The 15,684-nt window shown below is 36.6% G+C and overlaps 1 protein-coding gene across 1 annotated transcript; it reads left to right on the forward strand.

The window, feature by feature from the left end:
* Positions 1 to 2,620: 2,620 nt before the first annotated feature.
* On the forward strand, positions 2,621 to 15,239 carry LOC110450469 (follistatin-related protein 3-like). Its single transcript, XM_021498015.1, has 2 exons — positions 2,621 to 3,060; positions 12,758 to 15,239. Exons 1-2 carry the CDS (start codon positions 2,826 to 2,828, stop codon positions 13,246 to 13,248), a joined length of 726 nt encoding a protein of 241 aa, XP_021353690.1. The 5' UTR covers positions 2,621 to 2,825; the 3' UTR covers positions 13,249 to 15,239.
* The last annotated feature ends 445 nt before the right edge of the window (positions 15,240 to 15,684 follow it).

The following is a 15,684-nucleotide window of genomic DNA, read 5'->3' on the forward strand; positions in this document are numbered from 1 at the left end:
CGCTAAAAATGGCCATTTGGCTGAACTTGAGTTTTGGGGATCATTCTGAAAGACTTGACTAGAAGAGAAATGCAAATGAAGTTTACAGCCTGCGAGAACTACATCCGGAACAACTCGGACCTTTCTTCCAGAAAAACGCTGGCGGAAAAGGCCTGATGTGTTCCGGATGATGAGAACAGTGAATCTCTGGGACTTGAGAACATTTCTGGGTCTTCGGAACATCTTGTATCCTGCACAAACTTGTGATCGGAAAGTCTCGGCTAAATCTATGTTTCTACTTGTAATTAGCTTATGTGTTAAGAAAGGAACCAGGTGTTCAGAATTGCCATCCGGTCTACATGTAAATGGCCATCCTTCCAGCGCATCAGACATTTTATCTACACAAGCTCTTTAGACGGCTATTTAGCATGTAACGTGTCAATAAATCCAAGCCTTGTTCCCTCGACATCCACTGGTCTGCTTCCCTGGCGAGAAACTGTTCAGAATCAGCGAATGTATGCTTCGTTGGGCTTGTGGTTTGTTCTATTTATTAGGCACCTTCAGATGGTGTCTCGTTCCGCAGATTACAACCAGATTCTTAAAGATTAGAATATTCAAACCCCAAAGATCAGGAACCCCTTCTCCACAAATAGAGATAGTGAGTCCCATTAACACAAAAAAGCAAGACCTGTTCTCTCGAAACCCGCCACAAGTATGAAAGCCTTACCGCAAGGTTCAAGTTTTTTACCACAACCGGCAAAATATATACAAAAGTCTTCACAAAACATGTCGGCTGCTACAGACTTTGTTCTGCTTACGATCAAAATGATAAATTTTACCAAAAATCACATATTATGTAAAATTCTTATCTTTGATCGATTTTTAAAGAATCCAAGCTCATGGACATTTTTTTTTTTTGATATTTTCGTTTTCACATATTGTCCTCTTTAAAATAATGTATGACTTAACAATGTTGGTCAGTAAAAGAAAAAGAACAGTTGGCTTTTCAAATGAGTAAATCCTGAAGCTTAATTCTTGCTGTTTTAATTAGTCAGGTGCAATGCATTTTGTAAACGAGAAATACTTTAATCAAAGATCTAATAGAAATTTAATTAAAACGGTCGTCTTGATTGACGATATCGTGAGATATCCAATAGACAGAACACACTGTTATGAACATCATGCAGGTATTGGCTTTGCCCAATGTAATGCGAACAAAGTCACTCGTGTAGAAAAATACTGAATAACGGTATTTGTTCACGTAATCAAGCATGAAGCCGAGCAGTCCTCTTATTATTGCTAAAGGCGGTATTTGGCAAGTATATGTTCTTGTACAGATGTGTGAAGTTGTATGGAATCAGTTCCACGTGTTGTCTGGAGGTATCTTGCTTGGCAACATATACGATCTAGTCTAAAAAGATTGTACTATTATTTAAAAGTCCAAATATAATTTGCAGAGTTTTCAGAATGGATCAATTTTGACGTCTGACGCTTTTCAAAACGGAAATATTACTCTTCTTGGAACATGTTTATCTGTCTTATACGTAGAAGCTGTTCCGAAAATTAGAAGCAACTTTAAGTATGTACGTCACCTTTTTAGACATCATATTTATTTATTTTCATTTTCAAACGTTTCATGGTATACATATTCAGGAAAGGGCGTTTATATAATGTTCATGTAACTAGTGCCCAATCGTTTTGCATTTTTTTGTAATAAAATACTGTATGTTTAAACTATAAAAAAAAAACTAATCATAGGTTGAAATGTTTGAAAAACCTAAACTTTCGTTTTCGATGCAATGGGACCAACTGATTTTCTTAAATTACACGATCGATATATATATATATTGTTTTCATTAACTTCAAACTTTTGGACACTTTTCGGTATTAATGGATTTGGGTTTATTTAAAGTTAATCCAAAAACAAAAAAACTCATTATGCGTGTGATTTGCAAACAATATTTTTTAATATTTTAAACTTTATATTAGCAATTTAAGTCAAGTTTCTAATGACCAAATAATAATATTTTTCTTCGGATTAACATTTTTCTCCTGTAAACTCGTTCTTTTGATCTGTTTCGGAAATTTCAGGTTTGGAACATGTTACGGCCGCACCATCAGACTTACAAGTATAGTTGGAGTCATCGATCGCTCTTTTTATTTCGTGTGAACGTAAGGTGTCGAAATTCCTTTGTTAATTCTCTGTGGGGAATAAAGCCACGGGCCGGTACAGTATATATATGTATACAGGACAAACATTCCGATTAATTTGATTTTCATTTGTCAATATTGATCCTTCTGCGAGAAAGTTCACCCTTAATGCCCCGTAGACGAAACTACAGACTACAAATACACATACAACTTGGAAGATTCCATTCACACCAGAGGGGAGATGTCTGGCTACTTGATAAAAAATATATTCTTTAATCTACTAACGTTCATGGAACAACTCGTAAAAATGAACGAAGTATAAGTTTTTAATCTTCAGCGACATAAATTTATGTTCAAACGCTCGTCAAGATGGTACTTAAAATGAAGAGCGCTGTTGTGTATCCTTAGCCAATGGACTAATCTGTTTGCTGGTCTAAGCCAATGGTTGAGTAGTAATACCCATTCAGCCGATTGTTGGTCGTCTGCTACTCGCTGAAAAGTATGTACACAGTCATAATCGCACCAGGCCGATAGCTGACACAACGATGTATGGAACGTAGGGAGCAGCTGAACAGTTTGTCAGGGGCTGAAGTTATTCAAGCCGAGCATTATTATAAATATTAATATATTTTTCATCAATTTATCATCGACAGTCTGGTGATATCTGATGTGTATAAATTTAAATTAATTTCACCATGGATGGAAACTATTACATCGCGGTATCCCTACTGTGGATTAATTTTCTAGTTTGGAGAGAGGGTCATTGTCTGGAGTTGTCACAGTTAGTGTCGTGTCCATCGGAATGTGACATCTCCAAATGTCCAGTTGTCCAGTACTGCACAGGGCAAGTGGTCAAAGACGCGTGTGGATGCTGTCCGAAATGTTCCTCAGACATGTGGATCCATCCCAAATATCCAGTGGTCAGAAAAGGTAATTAGCATTTCATTAATTTGTTTTTTGTAATTTAAGATGTTTAAATAGTTTATCCATTTAACACGATTTAATTTATATGACTAATTTTATCAATTTTAAACCTGTGTGATTGAATTGAAGATACATTTCAATAAGACATTTTTTTCCGTTTCCTGTCAAAATATTATATTGATGAAATGTTCAATGAAAATGGATCAGACTTTAATTATTGTTGAAGTCATTTTCTTCCATTTTTTATTCTGATAAATGTCGTGAAATACATTTCCATGAAATTCGTCATGGCGTTTATTAGGGGACATACACATTTTCTGCTTACTCTGCAAAATTATCTTACTCCTACAGAAAACGCCTAATGGAATGAACAAGTACAACGCATAAGGGTCTTCTCCATTTTATAATTTAGCCGTCTGTTATCACATCTCTAAATTAAAATGTCTATATCGCGATAAATCGCGTAGCGTGAAGCATTTAATGAATGTTGGACAAGAATTTCATCACTCCATTGACATTACAAATTAGGTCTGACATTTAAAAACTATCTAGACAATAGACACAATACCAGACCCCTTAGTCGGCCCCTAATTAGCCACTAAGTATCACGATCGACAGATAATATGTGTATCGTGTGAGCTTTTTTTTTTTAAATTAAAATTTGTTTTAAATCATGTTGCGTGCAACTGCTTATTTAATGAACATCAGATGATATCAAGACCTGAAAAAAACCCAGAATGTCGAGGTCTTTCGAAGTTTTTGACAGCACTCAAAATAGTTAACACAACTCCAAGCGTAAACATATTTACTTATGTCGGAGAAACACAGAAACCGGTTTACGTCTTTGTGTCTGTTCGTTGAAATTGATGTCACTTAACACTCAATTAGCCAATCAATCGGTCAATAAATAATTCAATTAAGCTACGAATTTCTCTCTCTTTCTTCTCTCTCTCATAAGATCAGATACATTATGGATGACACGCCGGTAAACATTTATAATGTGGTGAAGTTTGAAAGTTGATTTCTTGACGCATATGCTATCTATCTAACGGACTTACTATTACACAAAGTCTTACCTCAGACTAAGTAATTCTATATATACTTCAAAGTCTCTACCACCGTAAATAGTTCGGGGCTTACGTAGACTTAAACACGAAAAAATACCCTTCTCGGTACAGTGTGACGTAACGTTCAATGGACATTCATAGGAATTAACGAAACCCATGTCCATTCAAAGGCACAAAGTCATAAACGATTTAACAGGTATAGGAGGAGGTATATTATACATTAAAGACATTTTGCGTTGTCATTGAAGTATTTCCAGACTTAAGTCAGCTTTAAATTATGCAGAAGCTGTAAATCTTAAAAGTTTATACCGTGGGAGTACTCTAGTCTGACACAAAACGCTCGAGTTGTGTCGGAAAGACATTTATTATCATACTATTAAATACCTGTGAAGGTAAGGTTGGAATGCATGGTTAACTTCTAGGTATGCCAGTAAACACGTTCAATAAACTAGTCACAGATTCATTCAAGGAAAAAATCATTTTTCCCTTGTCGCCCAACTATAGTTATATAAATAATGTGTTATTATTAGGCATTTGATACTTTACCTGCAGAAGAAAATGATTGATTTAAACATTTTGATCTGACGGGACTTTAAGATCGTTGTGTATATATGTCTAACAGGAGTACATGTGATGTTCACAGACAGTCTTACACGTGTCTGAGATCGTCTGGGCACTGTCTGTCTTCGTTCGACAGAAGGTTCATATACAATTATCCTCATCACACCCCTCCTTCTAAATCTCCATCTCATCTATCTTCTCACCGGCTCTTGTGCGCCTTTCCTCCCATCCTTTCCCGACTCTTACAGTTCTCTTTCCATCCCTTCTCCCCCTGCACCCGCCCCCTCTTCTCTCGAGGTACGTGCATGTACTACTGGGTCTATGTACATCCTATCATCAAAAGGTTATCAATCTCTCACAAACGTACAAACAAGCAAGGAACGACACGCGTGTTCATATCCTAATGAATTACATTAATGGATAGACAGGCAATGAACAACATGCGTGTCCATATCTTAATGATTAACAGTAGCAGTCGGTATCATCTGCGGAAATGTATACAGTACACAGCGTCTCATCTTCGCTAGCCAAGGGTTAGGATTCGGTACGATCCGGTAGCAGTACCGGATCGTAACCCTTAGCTAGCGAAGATGACTGCGTCTCAGCCTCGTCAAAATAAACTAAGGAAATAAAGAAATCATGAATATTCGTTTAATTCGAAGTAATGTTTTAAGCCACTAGTTTTATTTCCATGTACATATATTAACTTGTATATCGTGGATACTCTACTTATCTCCAACTCATTGTTTGTCCTACTTATCTGGAACTCATTGTTTGTCCATGTTCCAACTGCTGATGTAAAGTTTTACCTGTAAACTTATCATATGACCTATACCCTGCTGATATTGTAAATGTTTTCCAACTCCCCAGGGTTAGCCCCATTATCAGATCAGAATAATTTGACCGGATGGGTATCGTGTCTTCGTCATGACACTTCTATGCGACAGCATTTTGAAAAAGAGCCGCTGTCCCTCCATTACCTTTGGACACATATGACGTCAGCAATTGCAAAAGTGGAAAAAATAATCAATCATCAATCAATCGATAATCAATCAATCCATGCTATCCCCATTGGCCACACATGAAATACCGTGGTTACCTGAACGATAAGACGAACACAAATAATATTTGAATATGAATGTAATGTATCTGACGAAAACAAAAACAAATGTTTGACACTGAGCGAGTCCATCAGGACAACAGCCTGCTGATCCGAACACTGAGTTCCGAACTAGGCGTAAGGTTGTAGATACAAGCTACGGAATAGGAGTGCCTACTGGCGTTGAGCAACCCGGTCGAGAATCTAACGTCACAGGGTATTGCAAACAGAGGCCGGATCCTGATCAAATTTGAGATTTTTAAAAACAAATCTAGTATACCCTGTAATTCTTAACTATAAATGCTCATCGACTTACATGACAGAGGTGCTTTGTGAACCGTTGAAATATTGTCAACACATGAGAGAGAAAAAGAGAGAGATACCATCAATTCACACCTAAAGCTATAGCGAAAATATGCGATATCAGTATTTTTTACTGGCGAATGTTAATGTATTGAAACTGCATCGTGTACGTAACGGATTTCAACAAAAAACGGTCGAAATATGCAGATGCACGAACACAGGTAAGACATGACGTCAGAGATAAGTCTGCCACATACTAGAGAGAAAAGATAAAAAGTGTATCCTGTGAAGTTTTCACTTCTGAGCTTAATCGCACGTGTCTTTAAATATGTGTAATTGATATATAACGTATTAAAAGAGGGTTAAATGGACGTGAAAACGTAATTACATGTCCATTACACGAACATAAAACATCGAGGCGCAATAACCCTTGTCTGTGACCCCCACACATCGTCTGAGCTATAGACATGTTAGTCAGGTTTAGAATCTGTTTAATTTGAGTTTCATAATTGATAATGGATGAAACAGCAGGATATTTTCTCCTCTAAAATTTTCATGTCTTGCTGATAATAAAACGTACTGAAATGCCCATCATTAAATGTTCTTGTGTCCAAATATTGCTAAGTGTATTATTGATTGGTTAAATTTTTAATGCCAAATTATTCCGCGAAAATAACCCTCCAAAGGATGCCAACTTTAACACGATAGCACTTTTGTCTCAGTAAAAAGCTAGTCTACAAATCCTAACTGGTTTTACGATTTCATAATATAATCAAATGACCATTTAAAATAAAACAATCACGGTTGCCCCGACAACCGATCATATTTCCCTCACATGATTCAGTTTTGATAATTCATATAAAAAGTTTTCGGCTATTATGTGTTCTTCTTTTTATAAGATAGACATGTATTATAAGAAACTCTTGTTTCCCTGCAATTGAACCCGTTACCCGAGGGTTACAGCATTACAGATTTGGTTTCACTTGTTTGGGTCCAAACATTGTACATTCATATCTTATGAAGATAATTGAATTTATTGAAGCAACAAACGATTTGATAGACATCAAACATAAAACTCAGCGTCAAACGTGATACTGTTTCACACTTTCTATACATGTATATGTCCGTTAGAAATCAAACATAAAACACAGCGTCAAACGTTATACTGTTTCACACTTTCTATACATGTATATGTCCGTTAGATATCAAACATAAAACACATCGTCAAACGTGATACTGTTTCACACTTTCTATACCTGTATATGTCCGTTAGAAATCAAACATAAAACACAGCGTCAAACATGATACTGTTTCACACTTTCTATACATGTATATGTCCGTTAGAAATCAAACAAAAAACATAGCGTCAAACGTGATACTGTTTCACACTTTCTATCCATGTACATGTCCGTTAGAAATCAAACATAAAACATAGCGTCAAACGTGATACTGTTTCACACTTTCTATCCATGTACATGTCCGTTAGAAATCAAACATAAAACATAGCGTCAAACGTGATACTGTTTCACACTTTCTATACCTGTATATGTCCGTTAGAAATCAAACATAAAACACAGCGTCAAACGTGATACTGTTTCACACTTTCTATACATGTATATGTCCGTGCGTCAAACGTGATACTGTTTCACTCTTTCTATACATTTATATGTCCGTTAGAAAGGGAGCTGAAATATGAAGCCGCATTTAGTAAAGATCTTAACAAAACTCATATTTTATTAAAATTCTAACTTAAAATTAACCACGGTAGATAGAAGCGCTCACCGGCTGTAAGATTGGTAAAGTGTATAAGTAGGGAGGCGAGAAGCAGTGAGGGTTGGTTTTTATCAGATAATTCCGTATGTCGCGATCCTGGGAGTATATAAACCATGTCAGTACACTAGGGGTTATATCGGTTTTATAGCCCTCCATGTCGGTCCGCTGTGTCTGACGGAGAGAAGCCGTTCATTAACGTCTCGCGCGCACGTGGTAGGCACGTTCTTTACGTGCACTATTCTCAGAATGTACCAATTCATCATAATATAATATAGTGCCAATAACTTACAATTATATTACGATTTCCAAACTGTACAGTGTATTCCATTTCCCTTTTCAATCGAACGAGACCTGATTTCGTGGGCGTGTACATTTTACGCAATCAATAATTCATTGATCGTCTCTAATGACGATTTCTTTCCATTTTCCAAACTCTGCTCTACCAGAACAGCGCACGTGCGCCAAAATCTATATCTGAGCATGTCTCATGCCAAGACCATCGTGTGATTTATATACAGATTCCGACCGGCATTGAATTGATAAATTGACCCTGAATGTTGTTCCTGCTATCCGGTACCTGTTTTACACAGCAAACAACAATCTCATCAGCTGATGCTGTCAGTCTGCATTATTTACGAAACTAACAACACGGCTTCGTGTTCGGGTATTTGTCGAAAAGGTCAAAGTTTCGTACACGCCACGGTCAATTTTTTGAACAAATTTTCACACCAAAATCTGGTCTAGTCAGTTAAGCTGTATAAAAAGAATACGATATCTGCTGATATGCCCAATCGTTCGAAGGGCAGGCGTTCCTTCCAAAGCGACAGGTGGTGTTGATAAAGATAAGGCTATTATCCAATTTGTTGTCGTAATTGGGTTCTTTCGCTTAGTTGACCTTACGAAATGTTGGTGAATGTATGCACGTCTTTTTAACTTTTGCAAATTTAGAGGTATACAGATTTATATTTAATAAAAGTTTCAAACAACCCAACAAACATTGCCACTCTCTTTAAAACTCGTTATTTCTTTTCGACATAGTTGTTCCTCCCCTGTCGTTATCATGTTCCCATCATTGACATCCTCACAAACACCTAACAAGGGTCGAAAGTCAACATCTAAATGTCTAGCCCTGTATCTCAGTCCGACCGTTTAGTGAGCTGATAGCTTTTTGACCTGCCCCCGCCCTCTCCCCTCCCCCATCATACCGACAAACATGATATTCTCATCCCTTCCCCTCACCCCCTGCCCCTTTATCGTGTCTTGTATCTCATTGTTATCAATTTGTCTCGATTGCACGGTCACGATTAGGGATTATAACCAGCCGAAGGAGAAAAACAAGAGAAATTCTCTCAAGTTTTGTCTTTGTTCGGAACTCCTCGAGACCTGTTCTTACAAAACATTGATAACTTAATTAAAAATATAAAGTAGGATTTTCCATCAAAGCAGAACAAAACCTAATAATTCAGAAAGTTGTATTAATTATTTAGATAATTGATTATTGTTTTAATTTAAAAACTTGCGTTTGTTTTACTTGATAATATTTTCTTTTGAGGAGCTAATTCCGTTTGAAATGTCTGACAATATTCGACGAAGCTAACCAATATTTCTGTTCGGGAGAGAAGTTGACAGGATCATATACACGAACTGTCTGTTAAATCACCTACTACGTCACAGTGACAAAAGATAACGTCAACCAAGCACACTTCAAAAATTACAATCTCGTGTCCATCAAAGTCTTGTTATAAAAAAAGTTTGATAAAACAAACCCAATCTTCTTTCAAATGTCATGACGGGTCCGTATCCACATTTGATAGCGCGGCGGTTACGGGTGAGTATAGGATTTTGGCGCTAGGTGTCGCGTTTCGCACGGTGTCACCAACAGAGACTCCGTGTAACGTGACCGACCCTGTAAGGGTAGTTATCGGATATCGCTGATCTTATCTACAGTGGTTTACAGTGATACCTATCCGATATCTATTAATATTACACACAATTATATATGATAATACATTTACACCGTATTATGTAGGGATCTTGGAGCGTTTTTTATTCGTACATATATAGATGCATTGATCACAATGCTAATTGATTGTAATGATATACTTTAATAAATTAGTTGATAATTTGAAGCTTATTGAACTCCTGTCTGAGGATTAAATCTTGAATCTGAATATCAATCGGTGTAATTGACTCGCCAATCCCGGTAAAAGTCTACGGAACACACCCAGGTTAATATATAAATAATGGCCGGCCTTCTTAATGTCAAATACGTATTACTATTACATACATGTCCCCTTAAATAGATAATGACTACTGTACTGACAAGTTTCTTGTTAAATTCGCTGAGAGTGGTAGTTATCGTGAAGAAAATCTTCTTATTGACATGAATTATGATGGTTTTATTGGTCCAATTATCCCTATATACAGACCTAAGAAACTTTATAGTCGAAACGGTTCGTCTCTGATCTGAAAGTCGTGTGTACTTCGAATCATATAGAGCTCATTTCTAGATATCAAATATATTTTTGCACTTTTTACGAAAAAGAATTCTAAGAAATCTTTTAGTTGAACCCTCCGATTCCAATCACGGTTTACACGTTAAATGCACATTTCTCACTCGATTTAACTATCTTTGGGTTTTATATCTTGCACAGAAATTTAGGTCGGATGATGACGGCGAAGTAACAGCCATGAGTAGCTGAATGGAGTTTGGCAGGCATTCTTATTTGTCCGTAGTACATTTAATATTCAGAGATCTGGAAAAGTAACAACCACGAGAAACTGAGGAAATCGTTCACCCCTAAAACACGATTTTATTGAAGTTGAAAAATAAAGTCGAGCATAACAATGTGAATTTATTTATGTATAACTGTTATTTCGTTAAATTTATTTTAATATACAATTAAACCCTCGTTGTTCTGAGTATAAAATGACTGATCCCGGACAAACGAATACAGCCTTGTTTTTCTCCAAAATACTTCAAATCAAATGAAATCACTCAGATCCTGCCACTTATAACATCCTCTTAAATACATGTTACCAACGGATGTTTCCGTAATTAAATTTTACTGATATATCAATATATGCTTTATGACATCATCGACTTCCGCTTTAATGAAGAGGCATGCTAATAAAACGTTTCATTGACCACATCAGACGCTCGACAAAACGGAAATGAGGTGCACGAAGTTCATATCGTAATAAATATCCAATTAAGGATCCCCGTACCGCTGCCGAAAAGTGTAAATCTTTTCTGAAAAAAACCCATGCCTTACAAGACAAAATTAATAAATAATCAACAACAATTCAGCAGAGCTATAGAAAGGGATTCGAACTCCGAACTTTAGATTTTTATACTACCGCTCTAAGTGATTGCGCTACAATGTCAACGGAAGTAACCTGGTCAAGGTCAACGGAAGTAACCTGGTCAAGGTCAACGGAAGTAACCTGGTCAAACTACGCTGAGTTATATCAAAACGGTAGTTAAGGGGAGGTTACTGTATATAGGAAAAACACCGTGCAGTGGGGACAGGGACCCTTCAATCCGCCTGGGACTTTGGTGTTCGAACATAATAAAAGTTAAGACGCATGACATGTACATGATAACAAACAGAGTAATTAACACAAACCACTGTAGTTATTGTTATACTTCGACAAGGATATGCAAAGGATCTAGTATTAGACAAATTATGTTACTCTTAAGGCATACATTAAATATTGAAATCTTGAAGACAATTTGTATACTGAATGTTAAATCAATAGTTTAGGGCATGCATATATATATTTTCTTGAAACAGTTTGACCGGTTTTTGTCTAGCATTCGATAACTTGTGTCCAAAGTCGCAACAAAATTACTTCTTGAAGACTGAAAATATTGAATGAAAGATAATGAAAGAAAGTCTGGCCAACTCTTGTTACTTGAAATAACTTTGCTACTCTCGCCGCTATCTAACTCGATTTGTCTGTTCTCGTTCCCTCCCCATCCGTGCGTGATCATAAACGTGATCACGACATGATTAGCCGTCCTGTCTACCGTCAGACTTCCTCAAATTAATGACGATTGATGGCCGAGGAAACTGAATACGTGAGTGATGATAGCTTTATGTCCGCGGCTTCTGAAGAAAGTAGACGTAAAATCTTAATAACCTTCCTCGCCAGCCTCCAACACAAAACACGGCTAATAAAATGATGTATACGGCACAGTGATATCGAGTGTAGCGTCTTGGGGAAACAGACAATTTCATTATGTGGTTTTAGTATATGGTATATTATGAATATAAAACTCGAATAATTGATGAAACTTAGTTAGTAAAATACCGTATATTATGGTTCTTAAAGGAACGTGTTACATTTCTGTTAAAACATTCTCTTTTATTAAAGGGGGAGTTCTCATTTAAAGTCTTTCTTTTTTTAGAAAAAAACAAATCTGCCACAGACAAAATTATCGAACCACATCATTCATTAAAAGTGGCTGGAATAATAACCGCTGGAACTTGCGTGGGGAACGCATAGATGCCAAATTGTATGGCTCCGTATGTTTATTCAAGCCTACAAAATAATTGTTAGAAATGACCATCAGAACGCGAGAAATTACTCCGGAGACGTTCTATTAAACCCAAAGTCCTCGGGAAACACCAAGACCTCCGTACGAGGGGAAATATCCCGCACATTACCTCTCAGTCGAACTGCCATCCGTTTCGGGGTACTACGGGGCTTACACATAGTCAAATTCGGAGAGTTGTTACTTAAACTCTCTCGTTATTCAATGTCATTAACAAAGGCATCGCTCTTCTTGACAATTTCGTTTACGGATTTACAATTAATTAACTTTTGGTTAATTAAGTCCGATTTAGATCAAAGCATTCAGTTTTTAATTGTGTATTATTTTATGTATTTTCAGGTGGATCCTGCGAACAGGTCAAGTGTCCTAAGTTCAAGGTATGCATGGAAAACATGCAGGGACTTCCACTGTGTACGTGTCCGAACATTCTGATATGCAAACGGCGCAGGCGCAGTAGCAAGGAAGTGTGCGGAAATGATGGAAATACTTATCAGTCTCGTTGTCACATGAGAGTGACGGGATGCACTATCAAAACGAGGCTGAAGGTCAGACACAAGGGCCCGTGCTCCTCAAACTCATATATGGTCGCCACGCAACAGTATGGCGGCACTGTTAAATACCCCGATAGTGAATACGATTTACGCAGACGAAGAAAGAAGAACAGACGAAAGGACAAAAGAAAGCAAAAACACAAAAAGCTTAGGCGGCGAAAACGACGTCAAAGGAAAAGAAAATATGATTATCAACGACACAGACGACAAAAGACCAGATTCTTCAATAATAAAAAACAAAAAGTAACGAAATCGCCAGCTGAAAGAAGACGTTCATAATGATAAACAATGTGATATCAATAATTGGGTTCATGAAATTGCGTACAGAGATAAAGATTTGTATAAAAAATCGTGAGACATTTTCCGGGAAAGTTTTGGGAAGATATTTCATCAAATCATTGTGACATACCGCAGGTATTAAGGGGATGTAACTGAGAATTTCAGGTCAGAAAGCTACATATGTGGGCAATAGAATTATTTTTGATTTAAAATGGAATTCATTCAGACAGTAATGGTTTATAGCAGTTTGTCATTTGATATATACGTATTTCTGTGTGGAGATACGTTTGAACCGCTAACGCATAATACAGACAGAAAATGGCTTAACTTAAAACTAGATGCAAATTGTAAGAAATAATCCTACTTCTAGCATGTATCGTCATTCATTTTGTTGCTTAGATTTCATCAGTATGATAGCATATTTCTATTTGAACAATGGAATAGTTCCGGGGGTTGTAATTGAAATTATTCTAATCTGGAGTTGGAGCATATTGATGTTAAGTAAATGTTATGAACTTGATTAATAAATTGTTGTTACTGAAAAGTTACTTATAAAGCTTTTGAAAACCTTTGGTAAGAATATTTTACTTTTATGCCAAAAAAACACCAAAAACGCTATTTAGAATTCGGCCTAACAAACGAAATTTTGTGAGAAAATATTTGAAAACGGCAAATATGCAACATGCTTTACATGAAATGCGTGAGTCTTAAACGGGATGATAATTTTGTGACATTCATCGATTATAGCTTAAAGTGTAGTTTGGATCGGGTCTGATGTGTCGGAGGGGTTTTGATTGTTGGTCAGTGATTCGAGCTAATTTACAGAGAGAGTGGATGTGTTTTGGGATACTCCTTCTCCGTGGATAGATTTTCTCCTATACATTGACACAGACAATAAGTCAGTTTCATCGGCTTTTTAAAAGTTATTGAGGTTTTGGAAAATATGAAATTTTTGGTAACAGACAAAATGACTTGAGTACAAAGAACTTAATTTCACATAAGTATTGCTATTTTAGCAAAGCCATATAGGTTGTTCTGAACTTTTGCAACACAGGAAAAGAAGAAAACAATATATTCAAATCTTCATATTTATAAAACCCTAATAAGGACTAAATCAAACTTCAAACCAACCTGTTTCTGTGAACTCTTGTCTGCTATGTCGACCAACTTACGAACGATGACTATAATATGTCATAAACAGCCAAAGCAGCAAAAACCTCTATAGTTTCGCCATCAATTGAGCCTGGGGTACGGCCATTTTGGATTTATCCGAACCTTTGTCAACCGCCATGGATATCCTACATTGTAAACTCTAATCGGTCAATTAAGGACGCCAGCCATACCGAAGTTGTTTCTGTCCTAAGGCGAGGAATATCATACGATATTATATCAAAACTTTCGTATAATGTATTAATGTGTTACATGTGAGGAGAACAACTTGGGCAATGTCTGTTTGCAATCCTCGTAAAACTAAGAATTATATAAGATCATTATCATTATCATCTATAAAACATAAAAGTAAAAGAGTATCCCAAAATACTTGTAAAATGGTGTAAAGTGTGGTGTGTCGACACGAGTTGTGTATGGAGTTGATGCGGAGTTGTGTATGGAGTTGTGTATGGAGTTGATGCGGAGTTGTGTATGGAGTTGATGCGGAGTTGTGTACGGAGTTATGTATGGAGTTGATGCGGAGTTGTGTACGGAGTTGATGCGGAGTTGTGTACGGAGTTATGTATGGAGTTGATGCGGAGTTGTGTACGGAGTTATGTATGGAGTTGATGCGGAGTTGTGTACGGAGTTGATATGGAGTTGTGTATGGAGTTGATGCGGAGTTGATGCGGAGTTGTGTACGGAGTTTATATGGAGTTGTGTATGGAGTTGATTTGGAGTTGTGTATGGAGTTGAGTGTGGAGATATGTAAGGAGTTTTCGACTGATTATGTACGTCATGTGATATCAAACTTAACTAAAAGTAAAACGTTATGAAAAATAGCTTGTGTTTTAATCGTTTTTCAGACCAAATTGATATCGCTACATACACTACATTGACAAGCATTATATCCCATGGACTCTTTATGAAAACTTCTTTTTTTTCACAACCAATAAAATTGTATTGGTTGTTTTAAAAAAAAAAAAAAATCTTTTTCATAATCCATACTTACCAACCTGGGGAAAATGTTTAGAAATACCCATGGACTCTTCTTAAACCAACGTCTACAGACAGGACGCCATCGTTTTCAGGATATGATACAAGTTTAATTAGAATATATGTATGTCTTATCATCAGATGCTTGCCAAGTGCATGCCTTATCAGGAAAAAATAATAAACTATTTTGTATTTATTACCAACAGGTGGTCATTTTGATCCACAGGACTTTTGAAATAGTTATGACAATTTCATATTCCAATTTGGTTTTAAAATTCGGATGGTAAAATA

The sequence above is a fragment of the Mizuhopecten yessoensis genome, unplaced genomic scaffold, assembly GCF_002113885.1.
Source record: "Mizuhopecten yessoensis strain PY_sf001 unplaced genomic scaffold, ASM211388v2 scaffold5229, whole genome shotgun sequence".
Lineage (NCBI taxonomy): Eukaryota > Metazoa > Mollusca > Bivalvia > Pectinida > Pectinidae > Mizuhopecten > Mizuhopecten yessoensis.

What these genes read in the sequence shown, in the direction of transcription:
- LOC110450469 (XM_021498015.1), top strand. Translation starts at nt 2,826, where the DNA reads ATGGATGGAAACTATTACATCGCGGTATCCCTACTGTGGATTAATTTT. An exon ending in ATATCCAGTGGTCAGAAAAG is followed by an intron (nt 3,061 to 12,757) that starts GTAATTAGCATT and finishes ATGTATTTTCAG; the next exon opens with GTGGATCCTGCGAACAGGTC.